General features: G+C 41.4%; 1 protein-coding gene across 3 annotated transcripts in view; it reads right to left on the bottom strand.

The window, feature by feature from the left end:
* Positions 1 to 8,263, bottom strand: part of CC2D1A (coiled-coil and C2 domain containing 1A) — a 130,046-nt gene extending 121,783 nt beyond the window's left edge. For 2 of the 3 annotated variants that reach the window (XM_069230445.1, XM_069230447.1), the window contains exons 1-4: positions 8,121 to 8,263; positions 4,019 to 4,175; positions 3,532 to 3,641; positions 1,781 to 1,846 (exon numbers count right to left, since the gene is read on the bottom strand). In XM_069230445.1, the coding sequence (XP_069086546.1) occupies positions 1,781 to 1,846; positions 3,532 to 3,641; positions 4,019 to 4,175; positions 8,121 to 8,183 (396 nt within the window). In that variant the 5' untranslated portion in view covers positions 8,184 to 8,263. Of the gene's footprint in view, positions 1 to 1,780; positions 1,847 to 3,531; positions 3,642 to 4,018; positions 4,176 to 8,064 lie in introns of all 3 variants that reach the window. The other variant, XM_069230446.1, reaches the window with a different exon arrangement.
* Between the last annotated feature and the right edge of the window lie 15,931 nt (positions 8,264 to 24,194).

The raw sequence follows: 24,194 nt of genomic DNA, 5'->3' as shown, positions 1-24,194 counted from the left end.
CAATCCTGACGCTGCTCAGTCAGGATTGTCTGGGAGCGCCCAGGCAGACTGGGAGCCTGTACAGGCTCTATCCAGTTGCTGGGTTGGAGAGAGCCCTGTGCGCATGTGTGTTTGGCAGGCCCGAGACGGCCGGCCAAACACACATGCGCTCTGAGGGGAATGCATAGTGCACTACCCTCTGCTTGTCACCCCCAATGCCCTGCCTCTCTCACAAGGAAAGGATAATAAACAGACTTTATTATCTTCTTCTTGCGAAAGGATTTGCACTGGTTGCTGCTGGCGGGGGCGATGCTCCTCTGCCCAAACGGATGAGCCACACCTGGAAATGGCAGGGGATAACACCCAAAAATATTCTCTAGAGATCCACATAAGTCTGATTTCAATTCAAATCTTGAATAAGGTTTATGGGGGAAATGGTTCTCAAGTTCCTAAAGATGTTTTAAAGACTATTACATCAGAAGCAACTTATGTGAATGAGGGGAGAAGGCTTTTTAAGGGACTTGTTCTCACTACAACTGAGGAGGCAGGTGGTGAGTGGACAGACAAGGGTCAATCAAGCATTAGAACTAACATCTGAAGGAATGTCAGGAATCTAAACAAAAGACAAGGGGAGTCATGTTGCCCAACAGTGAAACTGAAATAAACTTGTTTTTTTATACTGTAGTTCACCTCCACTTCTGCCATTTCTACACACTTAATTAACAGGTTTTACCATTACCCACATTTATGTTACAATAATCAGAAGGACCGAAGGCTGAATAAGCCTTGCCAGATTTTAACTTGCTCTTACAGACACTAAACAAATACAAGAGCAACCCAGAATGTCCACATGAACCCCGGTACAATTATCACAGAACACATATCCATGTGAAACTCATTTTCAATCAATTTAACTATTATAGCAGAAAATTCTTGCTACTGGTTAACTAATACAAACATTTCTTAAATGAAGATGAAAATCATTTTTGTCCTGATGAGACCCTAGTATCAGGACTTTTTGTCCTGAGACCCTAGTATCCAGCATGAGGGTCAAAACGCCGTCAACATATTAATCAGACAAGCCCTCTTCGATTATGTTTTGAATTATCAATCAATGTACTGACAAGCACACTTCATAACATAATAAGAGGCTGCCTTTGTGAGATACACCAAAGATCACAAAACTATAAGTGATTTCCTTATTGTTTTATGGTGGGGTGTCTCTTTTCTCACTTAGGGATCACTTTTTTCAACTATCCCTCTAAAATTTACTTAAAGTATCATTATAAAAATGATTCACCGTTATATGCTGATGCACCTTCCAAAACATTAAAAACACGTTTTTCACATGTGTTGGTATTCGATTCAGTGGAGCTTTTTTTTAAAGATTCTAGACAGATGATTTTCATCTTTATTTAAGAAATATTTGTAGCGTTAACCAGTAGCAAGATTTTTCTGCTATAATATTTAAATTGATTGAAAATGAATTTCACGTGGATATGTGTTTTGTGATAGATTTTAACTTGCAACCTAAAGATCAGACAAGTTGTTACCTCTCAGAGCCATCTGTACACACAAATTCCAGCTAAATGGAAGCACCCCAGAAAAACACAGCTTATCATAGCACTCAAACACATTCCTGACAAAGGGGTTCCAAGAGAATATCTTTTGACTCCTTTCCTGCATCTTGTGATCTGTGGTAATGAGATGGCGCGTACAGACTGTGCTCAGAAGTTTTGGGACATCACACGCTGGGGCCTGACATTCAAAGATTCAGGAAGTCTAAAATTTGGAACATTACCTGAGCAGCAGTAGGCTTGGAGGGCATGGGTACAACTTCTTCACCAAGTACATCATCTAGCTCAGCCTAAAAGAGAGAGAGAGTCCACAATTAGGAAACCACCCCTGTCAGTCCCATCCAGACAAGGCCTGTTTAATGTCACCTTCCTCTTTAATTGTTGAGTTTAATCTTGTTTGATACAACAGGAAATTGATAAGCGGCAAAACTCTGCTTGTTCAGAGAGTGATAGACTTCAGTTCAAGAAGTGGGAAAGGTACAGATCTCCTGATTAATTGGTTTTAGTACATTTATATACTGCCTCTCTAAATATCATCTCCAAGCGTGGAACAGCCACAACAGTAGAGGAAAAAAAGATAGGCACTATGCAAAAAGATGTGGTTTGTTTCAGCAGTGGGTTGAATTACAAAGGGGTGTCCAATATCCTTTAGAGTACCAGGTGACCCTTCTAAAGCCCAAAACCTGAGAAGGGAAATATTGTCTCTCTGAAAATGCTTTTGGAAGTGTGTCTCTGGACTGTCACCAGGATTCCAATCAAGAATCCTCAGAGAGGGGTCCCTCCCTCGTCCTGGAGGTGAAGTGGTGTCCCCTGAACATCTGGAGGGAACTGGAACTCTCTTGAATGCCACGAGTATGGGTAATACAAGGCCTGGCAGTTGCAAAGCACAACATTGTCAAACTATGGGGGACGGAGCATGTGCCACTCCTAGCTCTGAGTGGGGTAAGGATAGGAACTGGTGCATGCTGGCAGAAAAGACCGATTATAAAAGCTGAGGATGCCAGAGGCAATGGGACAAAATATGAGGCCCTGTAATTTCTACAGAGGCAATGTGTGTGATGCCTTAGAGGTGACAGCAATCCAAATCCTCTGTTCGAGAGGGCCAACACAGAACTCTGATTGATATGGTGGATGAAGAGAAGGGACAGGGGGGATCAATTAACACAATGCACACGAGTGATGCGAAGATTTTGATTTGTGCTCAGCTTTATGTTCTTTTTTCTTTAAAATGTTAATTATTTTTTTTATTTTTTTTTAAGAGTTAAAAAAAAAAAAAAAAAAAAAAGACTCCACACTCAAGGTAAAGAGAGCAGTCACGCCACAGAGAAAGTCAAGCTACAGAGAGGGCAAAATGAGAATGTTAACGAGCACCAGCATCTCCTGTGGACCCCACATTCTCAAGGCACTGTCAGGTGCCCTGGGGCCTCTACCCCCTCAGAGCACAACGTGGGAGACAGAAATAAAGCCATATTTGTTTCATGCAGCACAGGATAAGCCCCAGAATCTCAGTCCACACAATTGACGTCTTGAAGCCCCTTGGGAATCAATGCATTCTGCAAGCATTACAAACACCTTACACTCCATACTCTCATAGAACTTTGGCAGCTCCAAGGACCTCCTTCAGCTCAGAATACACAAGCTCTTGAAGCACCCATCTACCCAGGCAGCGACAGGAGCCACTGGATGACTATCCTGCCAGAGCACCAAAATTTGCCTTAGCTCCCATCTACTCACAAAACTGGGAGCCCCAAATTCCACTTTCCCTTGCAACATCCGTAGTGACTCTGCACCCAACAACACTCCCATCAAAATCATGAAGAAATAATGAAGCATCTATCCCCTAAGACAAGAACGAACATCTACTGGGGCCTCTTTCTCCATCAGAAAAGTAGCAGAAGGTTGAGCAGTCGAAGCTCAGACCACCATCTCTGCAGGTTACATTAGCACTAGTAACCCACTGATGGCCTCATTTTACCAGTAATTCATCGTTATTTTCCAGATCCTCATCATCCTCCCCATCTTCCTCATCAAGATCCTTCATGCACATGGCGGCCATTCTCTCAATGTGCTCCATTGGCAGCGGGACTGGAAACAAGAAAAACAAGCAATCAATGCCATGTCAGGTGAGGGCAATAACACCAAGTTCCTAGGGAGCGGGAATATGTGCAATAAAAGGAAGAAATCAACGTGATGCCAGGAACATGCAAGTATAAAACTGAACTCAACTGACAAAACTGTGCTTTGCTGTGAACACGTAACAGGCTTATTCAGTTCAGACATCCCTGCATGTGCACAAGGTGGCTCTGGCAAACTTCAGCCAATTCACTTAAAACTCGCAATGCACTCAAAGCACAACTCTTCTGTTGAATCCGCTGGTAAATGACTATCTATTCTAGTGCCATGAAGTGCTCGGGTGATAGCTTGCGCGCTACAAAAATCCATTCCATTCAAACTAGTCCTACCTTTCCCTTTGGGTTTCTCCCTCCCACCTGATGGTTTTCCTCCAGTGAGAGCTAGTAGCTCTGCCTCTAGGTCAGCGTCATTCTCTACATCATCATCCTCAGCAGCAGCACTGCCCATCATCAATCCACCCGGAGAGAAATCTACGAGCAGCCCCATCTGTGTTAAAAAAAAAAAAAAAGACAACGTGAAAAAGAAAGGAAAGGTCACACGAGAATAGACATTGAAAGCATCCACCCAGAGAGAGGTCTGTGAGCAGCTCAGTCTATGAGAAAGAGAAAGATTACCACACACAATCCCAAAGGAGACTGCTCTGACAGCATTATCATTCTCCATACATAACAACTCATGAGCTATCATAATAACCCCAATTGTTGTAACCACCATAACAGTCATTATTCTAATTATCTTACTGCCACCACTCCATCGTTAGAGACCATGCACTCAACTGTCATCACTTCTGTCTTGAATCCCTGCTGTCATTTGTCATCAACACTTCGCTCATTTCTATGTAACAATGTCTCCTCACCAATAACTTCCACCACTCACATAAGGCCACAATTACCAATCTGTCTCTGCCCTCTTGCTTTTCTGTCACTTCAATCTCAACCGAATTCCCTCACCTTTAACCAGTCCCTTTAGCTGTCACTGTACTCCTTCAACTGTATCCAAGAATGCTTCATCATCCTCTCATTTGTGACCACATTCTCTCACCTCTTGCTGATTTCCCTCTCAGCTGTCACCAAAATCAAAAACCTCTAGTCCCCTCTTCTGTTGCTGCTCTCTCAACTGTCACTTATCTACATTATTGTCAGTTACCTACATCATTGTTTACTCTCTCTGACTGGTCACCAAAGGCATCCGACCATTCAAAACCTCACCTGTTGCACCTTCTCAAACCTTTCTCTTATCTTGACTGGTCTCTTGCCGACCCTACAAACTTGCCACCCGGTCACCAATTCCCTTGCATTTTACTCTTGTCACTGCCCCTTTCAACATCCCTACCACTGTCCTCTCTCACTTGACCGGTCAATGATTAACTACTGGGTGCAGTCAACTATCAGCATCTTCCTTTACCTGTTGTAGACCCTATTCATCTGTTACTGCCTCCCTCTGATTCCTGTCGCTAGGGGCTTAGCTTCAGGGAGGTCTTTGGGGTGCGACACCCTTCAAATAAGTGCATTCTTGGTCTGGTAGTTGGGTCAGAAGGCCTTGAGTTAGGTCTTCTATGACTGTGTTGTTTTTTCTCATTGTGCACCAAGAATAAAATACAAAACAGTGACTTTTGATGTAAAACACAAAAGAGACAGAGATATACATCTGGTAACTGAATTTAAAAATGTGAAATCAGATAACCTGGAATCAATACCAACTTCTCTGACTGTTTAAATTGTGCGATGCTAAGCAAACATTTTATTTCTCCTTTTATATCATTATCACACATAAGAGCATTTTTAATTAACTGGGTTCAGGATGTGCGTTGTACAAGCATCTCTTATAATTGACTGAATAAATTATAATCTTGCTCCATCTACAATAAGAATCTAGGCCACGTTCAGGGTTTACACGACTTCTGACTTGTCTTTTAGTTCACTAATGGCATTGTCGGTATGGGGTTGAGCCATCAACGTTTCAAAGTTTATGTTTAAAAAATATTACTTTTCATGAATACCCATCTATGCTGTGATATAATCTGATTTACTAAGGTGAAATGCTTTTACACATTAAAGAAATACACTTTTCTGAATTTTGAAGAGACTGTATTATTTTTTTAACGTTACGTTTGTTTTACAATATAGATTCCAAATATTTTCATGGGTTGGCTCATACACAGACTCTTAGTGCCAACCCAGACCCTCGGCTCGCACTGTTAATTTGCTGGCATTTCAAGCAAGCCCCTGTACCATGCTGCTCCCTGCTGATGACGGGCTAAACCCAGAAACACGTGTACAGGGATATACAGCACTTGCTGCATCTACGGAGGTGAAATACTTTATTACTTTTTGAATGGACTACGAATTCTACTGCATTTACCATGATGCTTTGGGGTCATACTTTGTTGCTGAAGTGTAGGCAGTGTGCTCCCTTTCTTTGAAACAACCTGGAATCAATACCAACTTCTCTGACTGTTTAAATAGTGTGATGCTAAGCAAACATTTTATTTCACAGTCTCCTTTTATTTCATTATCACACATAAGAGCATTTTTTATTAACTGGGTTCAGGGTGTGTGTTGTACAAGCATCTCTTATGATTGACTGAATAAATTATAATCTTGCTCCATCTACAATGAGAATCTAGGCCACCTTTAGGGTTTACACGACTTCTGACTTGTCTTTTAGTTCACTAATGGCATTGTCGGTATAGGGTTGAGCCATAAAAAATTTCAAAGTTCATGTTTAAAAAAAATATTACTTTTTATAAAACACCCATCTATGGTGTGATATAATCTGATTTACTAAGGCGAAATGCTTTCACATGTTAAAGAAATACACTTTTTTGAATTTTGAAGAAACTATCATTTTTTTAACGTTATGTTTGTTTTACAATATAGATACCAAATATTTTCATGGCTTGGCTCATACACGGACTCTTAAAGCCAACCCAGAACCTCGGCTCGCACTATTAATTTGCTGGTGAGCCCACCCTTATTTGTACAATTTGCTTTTCACAAACTGCACGTCTAAAGTTACAGTTTTTTTTTGTAGTAGTAGTATTTTAGAAGAGTGGTTTGTTAATATTATTTTGCAATACGTAATCGTACTACTGTAGAAGCAGAAAACATGCTATAAAATGCAGATTAGGACTAGCTCCCAGACCCGTCAATTTGGTGGAGATATGTAGGCACACTTTTGGAGTAAATTTGTGCTAGGATTTTGTGAATAGCCAAAAAGTAGTAAGCTTATTCAAAAGTGTCTACTACTAATAAGTGTAAGTTACCTTTTTGAATCGGGCCCATATGGTGACTGGTTTATTCCCCCCCCCAAAAAAAAAACCTGCAACCATAGAAGTAGTCCTTGACTAGCTGCAAATTTACTAATATTTAGAATTTACAATCATTGTAATAGCAGGCTTAGAAAGCTGTGCCAATCTCAGGTTTCCAGCATATGACTGGCAGTCAAACACCAAAAAGGTGATGGGATGAATGTTTGCAAAGAGTCTAAACAGTGGCAATCGCTTGGGGTACCATTCCAACCCATAGTGTTTTACCCACTGTGCCACTCCAGACAGAGACTCACCTAATGCAAATCAGTACTGACCATGTTCTTCATGGAAACAGTCCACCCCAAACCTTGGTCATGTCACCCTTCCACCCTGCAGTACACTGATTTTTCAATCTGGAAATTTGAGATTCACAGCCCTCAAATCTCACAGAGCCATGCCCCTGCTTGTCACCAACCCATTTCCTGTCAGTGTCTTTGTTCACCTGGGTCTAGCTTTACCAGTGACATGCCACATGTTTCAAGTAACTACTTCACCTACACAGACTCTCACCAGTCACCACCCCTTCACATGCTATTCTTCACCGGGTTCTGTCAGGATTTGTAACATGCACCTATGATGTCCCCTTCACATATCATAGTCACCCACGTGTGAGCATCCATACTCATCTCTGATCACATCCCACAACTGTCATTGCACTCTCAATTGTCTGCCACCCATCTTTCACTCAGCCTACACTGCTTCCCTCATCTTTTACTGTCCTCCAACTTTCACTGTCTTACCTCAACTGTCACCGTCCTCCTTTGAAAGTTGCTGCCCTTCCTCACCTCTCACAACTTCCCTCCTGGGACGGCCGAGTCACAGATATTCCCTGACCGCACCCCACAACTGTCACTGCCATCTCTCACCATTCTTTTTCCTTTCACCTGCCACTGACTTCGGTCTCCAACTTTCTGTGCTGTGACCCTCTACCCCCGAAAATGCCTCGGGCCCTCTGACCGCACCCCACCCTTCAAGAGAGATCCTTCTAAATGCACTCCTCATAACAACACCCATTCCCTCAACTGGTTCAATATTATTTTCCACCAAAACTACATTCTTCACCACCTGATGTTATGTGACTGTTACTCCGTCTTTCGTCCCACCCTCTTCGCCGTGCTCACCTCCCGGGCTCGGGCTGCCCCCTGACCTCGAGCAGCCCCTCTGCCCCGCTGCTTTCGATCCATACTCTTCACCTTTCTACTTCTCTTCCGCCTTCTCCTACCGTCGCTAATCAACAAGGCTTTGCTTTCCGGCCGCGGCTTCTGCCCGAAGTGGCGCAAATGCGACCATCAAGCAGCAACTGTCGCAAATCAGGAAGCGAAGTAGGCAGTAAAGAGGGACGATTCCTGACAATTAGGGCTCCTCGCAGCCTTTGCTGCAGAACTAGAGTTTTTAATCTTTAGAGTGCACAGTCATGCATGAAGCAGTTGAGAAATGGGAACAGAACCTACTGGGAAATACTATGTTAAACGCATCCCGGATGCAAGCAATTATTTTATGGCGAGAATGTATAATGTTGTACATCACATTCTTAATCCGACCTTGTCCCGGACCTCACATTAATGATTCGGTCACCATGGACGTCAATTCAACAAAATGCCAAGGGTAGCGGAAGTGATGTCACACGCTTTAACTGTAGTCTATTTTTATTACACTGATAGATATTTTTTATTAACTATTAGTGTAATAAAAAACTGATTGAAAACAAAGAAGTAGAGCCCCAAGCAATGTCCATAAGGACAAACTACCCCTGTGTTCCTGGCACTGATTTTGCCACCTCTGAGGCCAGGAGTTGCAGAGAAAGTGCCAGGGGTCACAAGGTGCAAGCTGGGGTTGCAACTCCTGGCGACCCCTATATGACGTCCATTGCAGTCACGTTAAGGTGACCGCCTGGTACGGAGGCAAACTCTGAGCAGGACTGTACAAAATTCAGGACAAAGGGTCAAAATACAGGACAAAAATTCAGGACAAAAAGCCAGAACAAAAGGTCAATTTTATGGACACAACCTAGGACAAGCCATACCCCACTACTTTATCAGTGCATTTATTTACTATTTTCTACATAGCACTATTTATTTTCTATGGCCTTCTTGTGATTGCTTTTAGGTATGCTACATTCAGGTGGCACATTATATCCTTATTCAATTAATTAAAGCCCTTGAGTGCGGTGTCAAGGCCATCACCCCTCCCCAAATTCACCCCATCTTTCTTGGAGGGAAAGTTACAACATTTTTAATATGTTTCTAAACATTTCAAAACCCATGGCATACAGCTAGGAAATAAAGGTATGTGACCTTTTGCTAGTTCAATCAAGTTGAACCATAACATCTGGCTCACCTCAACCTCCAATGGACTTTAAACCTAAAAAAATTAATGAGGCAGAGCAGATGGTGTGGATGAAAGTCTCATACCTAATGTCAGCATGTGAGGTACCCACAAATTATCTGTAGACTCAAAGCACTACAGTGTGCATCTGGGACTCTACATTTATCTCAGAACTGGGAGCACGGAGTACCATTCCAAGAGAATTTAATTCAGAACTGGAGGCCCAGAGTACCATTCAAAGAGAAGTAATGAGGGGGATGAAATCAAGATTAGATGGGACAGCCACAGCAACTACATCAAATTATTGTTGCTAAGAACTGGATAAATAAGGATGAGAAGAACAAGGTAGGACAATTTCTAAAATCAGACAAGATAGCTCTGCCATGAGTATTGGAAAATACTGCGTACCCGGGGAGTTGTCTCAGCAGACAGGAGAAAAACAGAAGAGGCACCGTCAAGTGGTTGAACAAGCAGCACCCACCCACCCTGGCAAACTCTTCTGGTGCAGTGGTCCCCTTGACATGTTTGTGAAGGGTGAGCAGGGGCCAGCCCCCTTGGAAGGTTCTGCTGGGCCATTGCTATTCTGTCCCTCTCTTAAAATGGTTTTGCAGCCGAACAAATGCAAACCAGTGATCTGGCTCATCCCTAAGTGCCAAAGTACACTTAAGGTCAGATGTACAAAGCCCTTTTTGCATTTCTTAACGGTCCGAATTGGTATTTCGGTCCGTTAAGAAATGCAATTGGCCTTTTCTTATGTACAAATACCCTTAAGGAATTGCGATTCCCAGAATAGGATTCCTATTCTGATGTAAAAAGCATTTTTTAAATGCGACTTGGGCATGTAAGAGATGCAATTACCACCAACTTGAAGTCAGTGGTAATCAGGTGCAATTTAAAAAAAAAGCACCCCAAAGTGCTTTTTTAAAAATTGTAACAGAGCACACACATGCCCCTTAGCATATGTATGTTTAACATATGCACCCCTATTTTTGGGGTGGACCAAGGGAGGCCTTTTGCCCTTTACCATTTATGGTTTTGCGTTCCCTAAATAATGATTTATTAATAAGAAATAGCTATTTAGGAAATGCAAAACCGGCCTATTGATTCAAATGCAATGGGATGCCTCAATGCAGATTTCCTAATAGCGATTCCTACAAAGGAAATCAGTAACTCTGTACATAGCGTTTTGCATTTCTTAAATAGTGGTTTCTATGAAGTCGCTATTTAAGAAATGCAAAACTGCATTTTTGTACATCTGGCCCTTAGAATCTTCAAACTAAATTGGATGTAAATTACACAAACAAAATGAGAGAACATGATAAAGATTTTAAACAGTAAGAAGTGTTTCTTTAATATATAGTAGCATGTTCCCCTTTAAATACACTTAGACCCTAGATTGTACTGGGATTCAGTTATCTTTCGACACCTAGAGATTAATATCTACCATTCCTCCACTGATTTGCAGAATGGAAATCTTGGTGACTTGCTGGTTGTTTGTCCGTCCCCTGCATGAGATGGGGTTTACCCGTGAATACTTTAAGGAGGCTTACTGCACTGTTCATTTTTTCCTACTGACCATTCTGCAGAATGCTGCCAGTAGGATGGAATCTGTTGCTACATCCCTGGCTACTATTCTGCTAGTCAACCTCTGTTTGCATACAGCAATAACATCTTTAAAAAACATATGGTAATCTTTCAATTTCGTAAATTAAATACCAAGATTGCATTGACATTTATATGAAGTGAAAGTTTCTAAACATGAACTTTAAAACATGAATTAACCCTCCTTCTTGACAACACCAGGGCCCATATTCTGAGAGGTGACAGGCAATGCAGCACAGCACCCAAAGTTGCTGCTCTGCATTGCGTGATGAGGAGGGAGCAGGCTAGTGCCATTTTCACATAGAAATGGCACTCTCCTCCCTTCTTCCTAGCGTTGCCACTGATTTCAGCTGCGGAGCGCCATGCACACACCTAAGCACCATAGTGCTGGGTGTGTGCGTGAGTCTAGCATAGGTTTTTTCCAGGAAGGATATCTTTCCTGTACAAAATACTATGCCTAGACAAGTGGAAATGCTGTCTAACATATATATATTCCATATAGATATATATATATTAGACAGCATTTCCACTTGTCTAGGCATAGTATTTTGTACAGGAAAGATATCCTTTTATATATATATAAATACTATGTTATTCTTCTGAATTGGTCTCAGATTTCCTTATTGAGTGTGTCTCATTTATTGACTCTGTGCCTGCAACAAATGCCTAACACTCTTATTTGATAACCCTAGGGCTGCTCGACCACACTACCACAGAAAGCTCACCTTTGAATTGTTAAACCAAGCCCATGATAACTATTTAGGGATACCTGGATTCTATGCACAGTATACCTCATTTTGTTATATTAAATAGAGAAGCAGTTCTCTAGAGTGTGACTGTTGCCTTAATCAGGATTGCTGGAATGCCTGAATGTTCCTCATGATAATTTGAAGAGAATACTTTACCAGAAGAATATTTTAATAAACCCTGAAAAGTAGAAACACTACAGTGTTCAGTGATATTCCCCACTTTTTGTATTCAGATGAACTCCTAAAGTAGCACTGACGGGGATTACACTGAAATGCTCAACCTCACAAAGACAGAATTGTTCCTGGCCACCCACAATACCAACACACATATCAAGATTGGCTTTCTGAAATGAATGTAGGTAGTTTCACCCTAATCAGCAGTTAATAGAAAACCACTTAACTTCGCCTTCAACAAAGACTGCCTTCAAAGAAAAAAGTCATGTTAATGGGACTGTCCAATATCTAATAGCTAATGTCCTGGGTGACATAACCCACTCCTCTTTTTTATCAAACTAATCCTATCTGAGGATGTTTGCTGCACCCTACACCAATGTCACTCCTGCTCACAGTAGTCTAATAAAATCAGTGTTCTAATACAAGAAAACTGAAGTGCAAAAATTATATGTGGATTATTAAACAAAGATGAGATACTGATGGGTTTCATGTAGCTTAAACAGGAGTTTTGGGATTCACATATTATCGTACACAACAGGCTGAAGGAATATAATAAAATATATGCTTTAACCACTCTGTGTTTGTCTATGTGTGTTTGAAATCTGTTGTTTCAAAAAAGAAAGAAACTATGTTTTAGTCAGTGTTTGAACCATATTGTTTTATTGATAACGCATATTTGAGAATCCCATAATCAGGGTCTTTATGCTCTTTGCATAACTATATGCATAATCTCAGCCCCAAAGTGAAATCCTAATGGACTGGAGGGCTAGAGGGGCAGATGGAAATGAACATTAATCCCTTTCTTTCAGACAACAGCATTGACCGTTAAGAGATATTCCGCCAGCGAAAGTGCTATTCAATGAGTTTAGTGGCAGGAGTGGATAGAGTTGTTCAGTAAGTCTATCTTTGGGATGCCACATGGTAGGGGCAGCAGGCCACAAGAAAGGGAAGCCCTATCACGACATACAAAGTACTTCCATATTATGTATGAAGATGAGCAACAAGATCCTACATGGGATGTTCGCAGTTATTTCACAGGAGCCAACATACCACTGATTAATGTCTCTATAGTGCTCTATCACAGACGGATGTGCGAAGCAGGGCAACCTGACATCCTCTTTAATGAAGCAATTTGCACATCAAAGTTGAACATAGCATGCAAACGGATGATTTACAAGTGTAAATGCATGTTTGCTATTTACAGACACCAACCGTACTTCAAATGCTGTCATAAAGTGATGAGAGTAAATTTACATTTTTGTTTGTGATAGGGGGTAGTAACAAGGATTCAGAAACCACATTTTTCAGTGGGAAATACCAACTAATTGTTCATGTTTTGAGAATCTGAAGCCAGGGATGGTAACTGATTATGTTTTTATCAGCTGCTCTATATTCTTTTATAAAGTTGCTACTCTGTATTTGTTTTAATGATTAGCAGGGACTAAAAAAGACATATCAAATACCTTTGAAAGAATGCCCACTATTTCATCTGGCTATGTCTAGATTTGGAGGGGGAATTACTGGGCTTTGCCTTTTTTCTCAAATAGTTATATACGCCTTGCCCTGAATATACCACCCATGTTGGTAAAATAATGGGTAGGTAACAACTATATGAGCCGCTGGACATGTTTGGTACTGGAACACAGGAGCAACCTCAATCCAGTGGAAAACGAAGAAACGCACATGGAACGGGAGAACTGGAGGGAAACAGCAAGGACCATCAGATTTTATAGCATTATAAGATTGGAGAAAAACAGAAATGTCCATGCCAGTATGTACACAGCAAGTATATTTCAAGCATAACAATATTGGTAGATAGGAGTACATAAGTCAACTGCAGTTTGGATGTGTCTTACAAAAACATTGATTTCTGCTTGGGCGTCAGTGACTGCACCGTAGAGTCGAGCCTAAGAAATAAAACTTAAAAGGCAACTTGATCCATCAGGCACCCTGGCTGGCCATTCTGAGCCGATGAAAGCACCAGACGACATGTTGGCATCTGCCTGCATGCAGGCTTGGTTTGTTGCAGCATGCTGTGCGTTTGGTAAAATGCAGTGGCGTAACAAAACCTGAGGGATCCTCCTGCAAAGTCCATGGAGGGGAGCCCTACTTCTTGGACCAGTCAGGGGCCTACTTCCCATGACATTACACAAGGGAGAGCGGATGGGAGCAAGGGGAAAAAAACCAAACCGTACTCGACTCCCACATAAACACAATCACAAAAAAGGGGAGTACGGGGTTGTTTATAAAGTAGGGGGGTCAGTAGTGTACTAATTGTGACGCTAGACCACTCGTAGTCCTCAACTAGAGGTGAAAGTTGGGTGGGCTGTGTAGTGGTGTTCGGTCTGGGGGGAAGGAGAGGAGCTGGGGAAAAAACAAGGAAAGGAAAGTTTCCTTTACGGACTAGGTGGTCTCACACACTATATAGTGTCATGCTTCATCATATGACCACCTAGCCCCACCCAGGTAGGACAGTGCCACCTGGGCGGACTCGACCTCACTGTTAAAAGAACAGGAGGGAGTGCGTAAATTAATCTTATTCCTGGAAAAAGGGATCCAGCTATACTAGGGAATTTTTTCTGCCCACGGACTTTCTCTTCTCTTCTCTCTTCTTTCTCGCTTTCTCTTTCTCATCTCTTGTGTGTTCCTCGCTCCTCCCCTTCTCTGTTCCCTCCCCCATCCTTTCTTCTGTTCCCCACCTCCCTCCCCTTCTTATTTTCAGCTGCATTTTTTATTATATATATTTTTTTATTATTTTATTATGTATAAAACATTTTTTATATATAATTTTTATCCTTCATTTTTATTTTCATTTTTATTTTTATTTTTCATCTTCATTCCTCTCTCCCCCCCCTGCCCTTGTTCCCTCCCCGTTCCCCCTCCCCTTCCTCCCTTCCCCTTCCTTCTTTTTTTTTCCCCCCCGCCCCCCCTTCCTTCTCCCCCCTTCCCCCCTTTTCTTTCCCCCCCCCTCTTTTCAGTTTGCGCTCCCTTAGCGCACTGAGCCGCCCGTAAACTCTGTTTACGGGCGGCTCCCACCGCTGGTCAGCCGCGAGTGCTGCCGGAAAACTACATTTCCCTACGGCACTCGCGGGGCGAGCGTCATCGCCAGCAACAGAGTTCTGGCTGACGCGGCCCCGCCCCCATACCGGCGTTTCCTTCTACGGGGACAGTGTTTCCCCTCGGCGCACGTCCTAGTGGATTTTGAAGGTTCCGGCCCCCGGCACTCTATAAGCCATTATGGGCCACTTCGGGCTATGACCATATTTGGAGGGACCACTCCGGACTTCCGGCCCCGCCCCCCTGGGCCGCGACGGTGATTCACATCAGCTGCCATTTGTCCTAATTAAGGCCACTATATCTACCCCTCACCACCAGACCATTGTATCCAAGCGGTCCTGAACGAGAGGTCGGTATAGGCGCACAGAGAGCCCCCACCTTTGATGCAGTGAGTCAGACAGCGTGGGAGACACAGATAAGACATCTCTGTTCCCTTTTTAATTTATTTTTAATTTATCTTTCTTATTATTTTATTTTTAATTTTATCTTCCCACTTCCTTTTCTCTTCCCCTTTTTTCCTCTCTTCCCTTTTCCTATTCTTTCTTTTTTCTTTTTTTCTTTTTTCTTCTTTTTTTCTTCCCGTTCCTTCTCCTTTTTATCTCCTCCTCTCCATCTTGACCTATAATCTTTGCCTCTAATTTTCATTTCTCTCTCTCTGTCATTGGATCCCCTCTCTCTCTACTCCTTCCCCCTGTTTTTCCCTTCTTTTCACTCTCCTTTTTTCTTTTTTTTCCCTCTCTTCCCCTCCCCTGCATTCCTTTAACTATTATCCGGTTTTTTCCTCTGCTCTTTCTCTTTTTTCCCCTGGAACCTTAGAGTCTGACTATAAGGGGACGCTCCCTCTCCAGGATACCAGAGGCTAGTAGCCTCAACTGTGATGGTAAGAAATTGTCTTCCCCTCCTAATGCGTACCGTGCATTACCTACCTCGATGCTATTGCGATTTAAATTTTGCAACCAGCACTTCTGCGGCATGCATGAATTTTGACACGTGTGGAGTGGTGTGCTGTGTTTTATTATTCACTATGTTTTGGTCTGTTTTCATCCCTTTTTCTTTAGGTCCTCCCCAGATATTTTCTTGGTTAAGGTAGGCCCTCCCTTCCCTATGTGATTATTTTCGCAGTGTTTAAGTAGGAATCACTACAGGGATCCAATGCCCTGATGAATGCCCAGAGACTCTCCATAGCTCCACCATAAGGGCAGAAACATGTCGGCTACCCCATTTTAGACAGGTGACCTTGTGAGTCATTGCTCTCACACTGGTTCCCCATCCTTTTTAACCACACCACACAGGACCCCCATTAAAGTTACCCGGGTACCTGAGTAGGTGTTTTTATTTCCCTAGTATAGCTGGATCCCTTTTTCCAGGAATAAGATTAATTTACGCACTCCCTCCTGTTCTTTTAACAGTGAGGTCGAGTCCGCCCAGGTGGCACTGTCCTACCTGGGTGGGGCTAGGTGGTCATATGATGAAGCATGACACTATATAGTGTGTGAGACCACCTAGTCCGTAAAGGAAACTTTCCTTTCCTTGTTTTTTCCCCAGCTCCTCTCCTTCCCCCCAGACCGAACACCACTACACAGCCCACCCAACTTTCACCTCTAGTTGAGGACTACGAGTGGTCTAGCGTCACAATTAGTACACTACTGACCCCCCTACTTTATAAACAGCCTACTTCCCATGTACAGTGTACTGTAATGAGGGCACCCCACTGGAGCTCGCCCCCCCCTTATCCCCCACTGCGGGGGCTGCGAGGGCCTGTGTTACGCCACTGTAAAAGAGCATGGACGGGGAAATGAAGGAAGCAGTATAAAGCAGTGAGATCATTATCAGCATTAATTGGCACCAATAATGACTTCGGCAGATAGGCAATGTACTACTTGCAAAACAGCATTGAGTGTGCTGCCATCTAAAAACTGGTATGCATGACTAATCATAGTACACACAGTGATGCGGGCATTCATCCTATTTGCTTTAGACTAACATCTGTGGCACTTGGCAGAACGTAGTGCTGTTGCATTTGTCCCTGTTGCCAATTTCCTTGTGCCAGAGTTTTAAAAAACTGTGTTAGTTGACTGTCCTGTCATAATCCCATTAACTTTTCTGCAGCCACACCTTTACAGGGGTGTAGGTTGGGTGCAGATGAGGTGTCTGTCAGATTTCACCAGGAATTTTTACACATACAGACAAAAATGCACACACCACATTTCCCCTCTCTGTTTGGAAAGACTTAAAAATGTTGGGTATTTCACAAAATAATGTGCTTTCTCTCACTTAGTACACCCACCAATCCGCACTCCTCTCTCTTTCCTCCGCCTCTTAAGCCTCTCTTGTGCGCCTAGTTTGTCATAATATGCACTTTAACATCCTGTGCTGGCGTGCTTGCTGGGAAATCTGAAGCTAACTCCCCCCAGTTATATTGACCAAGCTATGCCCCTGCTGGGGCGCAACGGTCCAGGAAGAATTTACTCCCCGATTCCGGTTCAACAATCACAATTGAGCAGTGAGACACCATCATCAATCTCACCTACTGAGGTCGACTGAATCTTTGAACTTTGCAAAGAGTGTAGTAGTCAAAATCATTCAATAACAAATCATTGACATTATACCATAAAGAATACTGAACACCATGAGCAATTTAACACTAAATCAAACCCCAAACCGAATAAAGTTTTAAAGCTTTATTACAATCCCAAAATCAATGTCACATATTGCGCAAAACTAACTTATAAACATATATGAAAACCATCGGTTAACTAATACGTCTGAAAAGATTCAACCTACTAAACATTATTATTGTTAGGCACTCCAAAAGAATAATATAGATTAGCAACAATACAGTATGCAGATGATTATTGACATTCAAAGCAGATGATGGTGACATCATTAAGTCACCAAAATACAATTTGACATTAAATTTCAGATTTCAAGTTTCACAGCTGGGCCATTCCTAACACTAACCAGAATTGGAACGGGCTAACATATGCAAACAAAAACAAACATAAAAGAAAGAAAAAATTGTTTGGAAACCATCTAACTACGTCAAATTACTAAAAATATGTTGGTTTAAGTCACTAACTAAAGAAACAAGAAACCACATTTAGTTATACCTCTCCTCATGGGACAGCAAACAGGAACAGTTCATCAGGCAGGACTATCATTTTCTTATGGCGTCAGTTGACAGCAGCATCAGAACAGTGCAGAACAAGAGCTGCACATAGGACAGATCAGCAGCTCAGCATTAGTTGGCCTTATTAGTACTGAACCACATAACACAATAGGGCAGTTAAGACTATGATGAGGAAACTCATCCGGGGCTTAGAGAAGAGAATGGGACAGAAGACTTAGGACAGAAACGGACTAAGTTCTGGACAACTTCAAGACAAGGGTGAATTGATCCTAAGTTTTCAAGTTCTTCACTAATTAAAATATGCAAATCTATTCGATTGGTCCTCCAGGTGGGCATACTCTGGGCGTTGATTTCAGTATCCAATGGTAAGAAATGGCACCACCAAGTTTGCAACTTATCCAAATCTTCTCAGCAAAAATCCATTATTTATACTATTACTTCATATAATTCAGCCAAAATATTAAATTTCCAATAATTTGTTACTTGCAGTTCCTTCTCACAACACACAATAAACTAAGCTAATTCATTTCATACGAGAACCACAGATTTCCTTTCCTGTCCGACAGCTAGAAAAAATTGTGTTACATTATTGCATCTGAAAACTGTGTCTTGCCTACAATACAATAGAACCTTCAACATTCACATTAGCAAGCAGGTTAGAGGAGACAAAATAAACAAGTGATTTTCCATTACTGCAGCCAAATGAATTGTCGTGAGTCTAAGTCAAGTTAAGAAACCTTAATACACATTAATACATTTAATACATTAATAAACCTATTGCACACCTTACAATTAATATATGCAAAGCAAATAATTTAATTGCCAACATTATTCATAACATATTAGAGCTAATTTTAAACGTGCATTTATTTTCTGCATACATGTGATTGATATTAATGAAACTCATACTCAAATATAAGTACGATTGATTCATTTTCATTTCAACATTTCTATTATTAATCTTCATATTGAACATTTTTAAAGTTGGCTCATTTTAATACCTGGTCATTCAATAAAATGCAAAACTCTCATGTTAAAAATGTGGTGCATAATACAAGTGGTGGCCATATGGCTCACTATAATTCAAACCTGCACATTTTAAAACGCATGTTATTTTCTCCGTTAACCTTGTAGATTCCGCCCTCTTTTGCTAAAAGAATGTGTAACACAAGGCGATCCTGAAGAATCATAAACTTTGCCGCAACCATTTCTGTGTCCATTAGAAGCACTGCACCTGAAAAATCAGTTGGCATCTTAGCTACTATTGTTGATATGTTCCTTATCTTTATGTCTTTTAAGATCAATCCCACTGAAGGAATAAAAGATCTAAAAATATCTCCTTTAATTTCTGCACTACTTGCTCCTCTTTTAACTCTCATTTTAGGCTTCTCAAGCCCTTCTGGATTGTCAATGTCATCCACTTGGTAAATTTTGGGGAAAACCACTGCCAAGTAGCATGTACCATACCAGCCTTTCGGAAACTTGTGATAAGTGTTCTTACCATAGATGTAAGAAACACGAGGTACAACAGGGTATAGTCCTTTCAACATAAAACCCCATACACTCTTGAACAGGAACACATCTCCATTCACTCGACACACTTATTGTCAGTTCTTAACTGTGGCCTATATATACAAAGCTTTCCTACATGTTGCCAATCTAAAGCTAAGCGTCCCTGCGTATCAGGTCTGATGTGAACTGAATTCTTCTTACTAACTGTAACCTTATCTATCCTTTCTTTCATTGCTTTTCTTTTATCATCTATTTGATTATTGAACTCCTTTTCTACCTGTGTGAGAATGCAGGTTAAGTTATTCCTGTGTGCATATGCTGTGCCAAAGGTCAGTGTAGGTTCAAAGAATCCTGCTACTACATCTATGTTTCTAGCCTTTGCAATGCTGCTCAAACGCTGATTAATGGGAACAAAAAAGCAAACTACATCGTAGTAGGAGTAAAAATACTGAATGTACTCTTGATTGTACAAACTTGTTAATAATACACTGTAACTAATGCCATATGTTAGTGGTAAACTGTGATAAGTGATTCCTTCTTGTACTGATGAAGGAATTTGTGTACACACATAATAATCATGCATATTCATCGTGTCCACATACTCATACAGCAAACTATAATCCACATTGAAAAATAAATCTCCCTTTGTGTCATTTAAATTACGCCATCCCTCATTCTTATAAACCTTATCCTGCTTAGATATTGTCTTTCTCTGCATTGGAGTTGCTGTACTTTGTACCTCTCCTTTCACTGAAACACTCATTCCGACAATTAATAAAATGCACGCAATCATGCATACTATTATCAAACCAATACACACATATTTACATATAATATGTTTGCCCTGTCCAGGATTCATGGCTTCTTTAGAATCAGAGAAGAAAGAAATATATAAAAGTAATGCGAGCAAAACCAAAAGCAAAGCAGCTTTCAAAGTCTTTGTACTATTTACAGCAGCTCTCAATCTTCAAGAAACTTATTTAAGTATCAACTAAAAGCTCTAAAAAAAAAAAAACTGTTCAATGTTCGTTTGCAATTGAACACAGTCTGGTGATCGCTAATGATTACTTCCAGAGTGTAATGTCTTTGTTGATCAATTGGGTAGGTTATTTTAAAGCTCAGTTCAAATGTGATTTCAAGTTCCAGAATGTTCAGCTGAATTTTCACGGTCAAAACAAAAGGCCATAAACTCACTCTCCCATTTATTTGTGACAAGATAGCACATTTTCTGTTTCAGCCACTGGTCAAGTCGAACTCCTTCTTCATCTGCATTTGTTCTTGCAGGATCAGATTCTGTTTTTTCAACAGGACACTGAACTTTGCATGTGTGACTCACATGTATCTAGTTCGGAAGACCAGCACACTTCACAGCTGTTGTCATCACCAAGATAACTTGAAACAGGCATTTACACCTTGGTTCCAGGCAAGTCTTTTGAACTGTTTCTGCTTCAACGTGATGAGACAAAGAGGGAACCATATCAGCTAGACCCTTGTAATCATCCAGCCCTAGATCATCTGTTATGTTCACAAGTGCATTTGCAGGTATTGCTGGTAGTCTCCCTGCACAATCCATCAGAATTTCATGGGGAGACAGTCCTGTCTTCCTGTCAGGGTTGCTAAGCATGCTTATCAGGACAAGTGGTGCATCAGGCCATGTCAAGGCTGTAGAGGCCCAAACATTTGCCAATTGAGCTTTCAGCATTCCATTCATTTGCTCCACCAATTCAGATGCATCTGGTCTGGAACTGCAGAGCAATTGTTCACAATGTTTAGTGCTGCACACAACAACTTTATGATATCATTATTATTATTAAAATGAGTTCCTCGATCTGATTCCAAAGAAGTTGGAAATCCATACCTTGGAATGGATTCCTGGAGCAACAGTTTACCTACAGGGACACTATCATTCCTACGTGTTGGATAACCCTTGATTCAATGGGAGAACATACACACAACAACTAATACGTACTTCAATCCATTGCAGGCAGGCATCTCAATTAAATCAAGTTTCATTCTGTTAAATGGACCTCCTGATCTGCCTATGTGGCTCAAATTAACCACTGTGAATTTCCCTATGTTTATTTGGTGGCATGTAACACATCTGCGACAAACCACTTATGCAACCAATCTACATTTGGGATTGTACCACATCTGCTTACAAATCATTGTATCTCCTGAGATGAACCTGACCACGATAATATTCAGCCAGAGTTCAACAAACAATCTTGCAACACAACTTTCCCTTCATTTGAAATCCAAAAGTCATCTTCCTCTCTTTGAGCACAACGTACTTTTATCCAACCTCTGTGTTCTTCCTCTGTTGCCTCTTCCTACAATCTCTTAATTTCATCCTAGGTATCAACCCTGTCAACAAGAATTTTTTATTTGTCTCATTTGTGTCACTTTCATTACGAAATGGAGTGCACAATATCTGGAAATTTAGTCAGCAGAGGCATTGCCCAATGTTACATAGTCATTTCACCTTTGGTGGGCCAAACACTTAACAACAGCAGTCTTCTCGGGTAGCTGTAAAGCTTTTAACAAATCATTAATTTTCTCACCATTTCAAATAGTTGATCCAGAAGAAGTCATTAAACCCTTCTGGTGCCATAACTGCCCGAAATCATGGACAGCACCAACTCCATATTGCATATCTGTGAATATTGTCACTTTGAGCTGCTCTGATATGCAACATGCTCATCATGTAAGAGCAACCAATACAGCTACTTGGGCAGAAATGACTCCTCAAAGCCATGAGGTTTCAACCACTCCTGAGAAGGTGCAAGCTCTGTAACCTGCTCTCAGAGTACCTTCGCTATCTCTTAAACAGGAGCCAACAACAAGGACAACTTGGTCGTTCTCCTCTAGAGGAGTATCCTGAAAATCTGGTCTAGGTTTGGTGCACAACTGAGTGACATCGATGCAGTTATGTTCCATCTCATTAACATAATTTGAATCATCAACATTTAAAAGCATTAATGTGGCAGGGTTCGAAACCTCACACCTCTTGACTGTTGCCTTTGGGGATCCCAGAATCAATAACTCATAACGAGCAAGACATGCATAAATCATATATTGGGTCTTAGACCTACTTAGGAGTATTTCGACTGAATGTGGGACATAAACAATTAAAGGATGTCCCATCACAATGCCTTTGCATTGGCTGATACTCACACCAGCACTGGCCATGGCTTTCAAACAGCCGGGCAAAGCAGCAGCGACAGGATCCAATGTGGTGGAAAAATATGCCTCCGGCCTGTTTGTTCCTCTATGTGTCTGCGTCAACCATAACGTTCATGATATAACAATGCAAAACCTTTTGTGTAATCAGACGTTCCCAAAGCTGGAGCTCTGCACAAACTCTCTCTCAACTCAGTGAAAGCTTTCATGTATTCTTCATCGAAGGGGACTGGATCTGTGACTTCCTTGTGTGTCAACTTCTGCAACCGTTTGGAAATTACTAAAAAAACAGGATCCATTGGTGGAAGTAGCTTACCATGCCCAAAAACATTCTTATATCGCACTGTGTAACTGGGGGATTCATTTGCATGATTGCTGTAACTCTCTCTCGGGACACTTTCTTCACACCTTTCTCAATTTGATGACCCAAATTTTTACTTCTTTCTGACAATACTGCAATTTAGCAGGGGAAACCTTGTGTCAGTTTTCACACAAATAATTCAACAATGCCATGGTATCTTGTCTGCAAGCTTTGCGTGTATTGGACGCTACCATCAGGTCATCAATGTACTGCACCAAAGCAGACTGAAATGGAATGTTCAAGGAATTATTCTTCTGGATTTTATTAAAAATGGACGGTGATTTTGAAAACCCCTGTGGAGTACGACATCATGAATACACATGGTTGCCAAATCAGAAACAAAAGAGGAACTGACTATCCTTGTGCAATGGAACGGACAAAAACACTTGAAACAAATCAACTGAAAATCAATCTGCTTCGCATGGATTCTGAAATAAAATTACTGCTGGTTTTGGCCCTATGAGACAACAAGGTACCACAATTTTGTTCACCTTTCTCAAATCCTGAACTATGCGATATTTCCCACTTGACTTTCACAGAGACATAATTGGTGAATTATATGGGCTACCCATCACTTCTTTCAACACTCCCTGCTCAACAAGGTCTGCAATTACTAGGGTAGTGCATTCAATCACTTCTGGGGTCATGTGATATTGTGGTGTTTTGGGGTAAACTGCATTTGGCTTTAAAGTAACTTTGACAGGCTCAACACATCGAATTAGTCCAATATCCTTTCCAGAGAGATACCAAACTCTCAGCGTTACCGTCTCCTTTAATTCATCAGGCAATTCCTTAACTGTCATTGTGGGAAACATTGTAATGAGAGGATACATTTCATCAGTTTGGCTAGAGGTCTCATCATCACTATTAGTCTGAATTGCTATCCCTTTATGTATACATGTGATGGCACATCTTAATTTGCATAGCAAGTCTCTTTCTAACAGACTCACAGTACTTGAATCACAAACCACAAAACAGTGAAAACCCTCAAATGTTCCTATCTTAACAGGAATGGGCTCTGTAATGGGCTTTACCAAATGCCAGTTTGCTACTCCTACAACTGTAACTGTTCTTCCTGAAAGGGGCACTTTAGGGACTTCTGCAA

Source organism: Pleurodeles waltl, chromosome 4_2 (genome assembly GCF_031143425.1).
Source record: "Pleurodeles waltl isolate 20211129_DDA chromosome 4_2, aPleWal1.hap1.20221129, whole genome shotgun sequence".
In the NCBI taxonomy this organism is placed as follows: domain Eukaryota; kingdom Metazoa; phylum Chordata; class Amphibia; order Caudata; family Salamandridae; genus Pleurodeles; species Pleurodeles waltl.
This window is presented reverse-complemented; position numbering and strand designations above follow the sequence as displayed.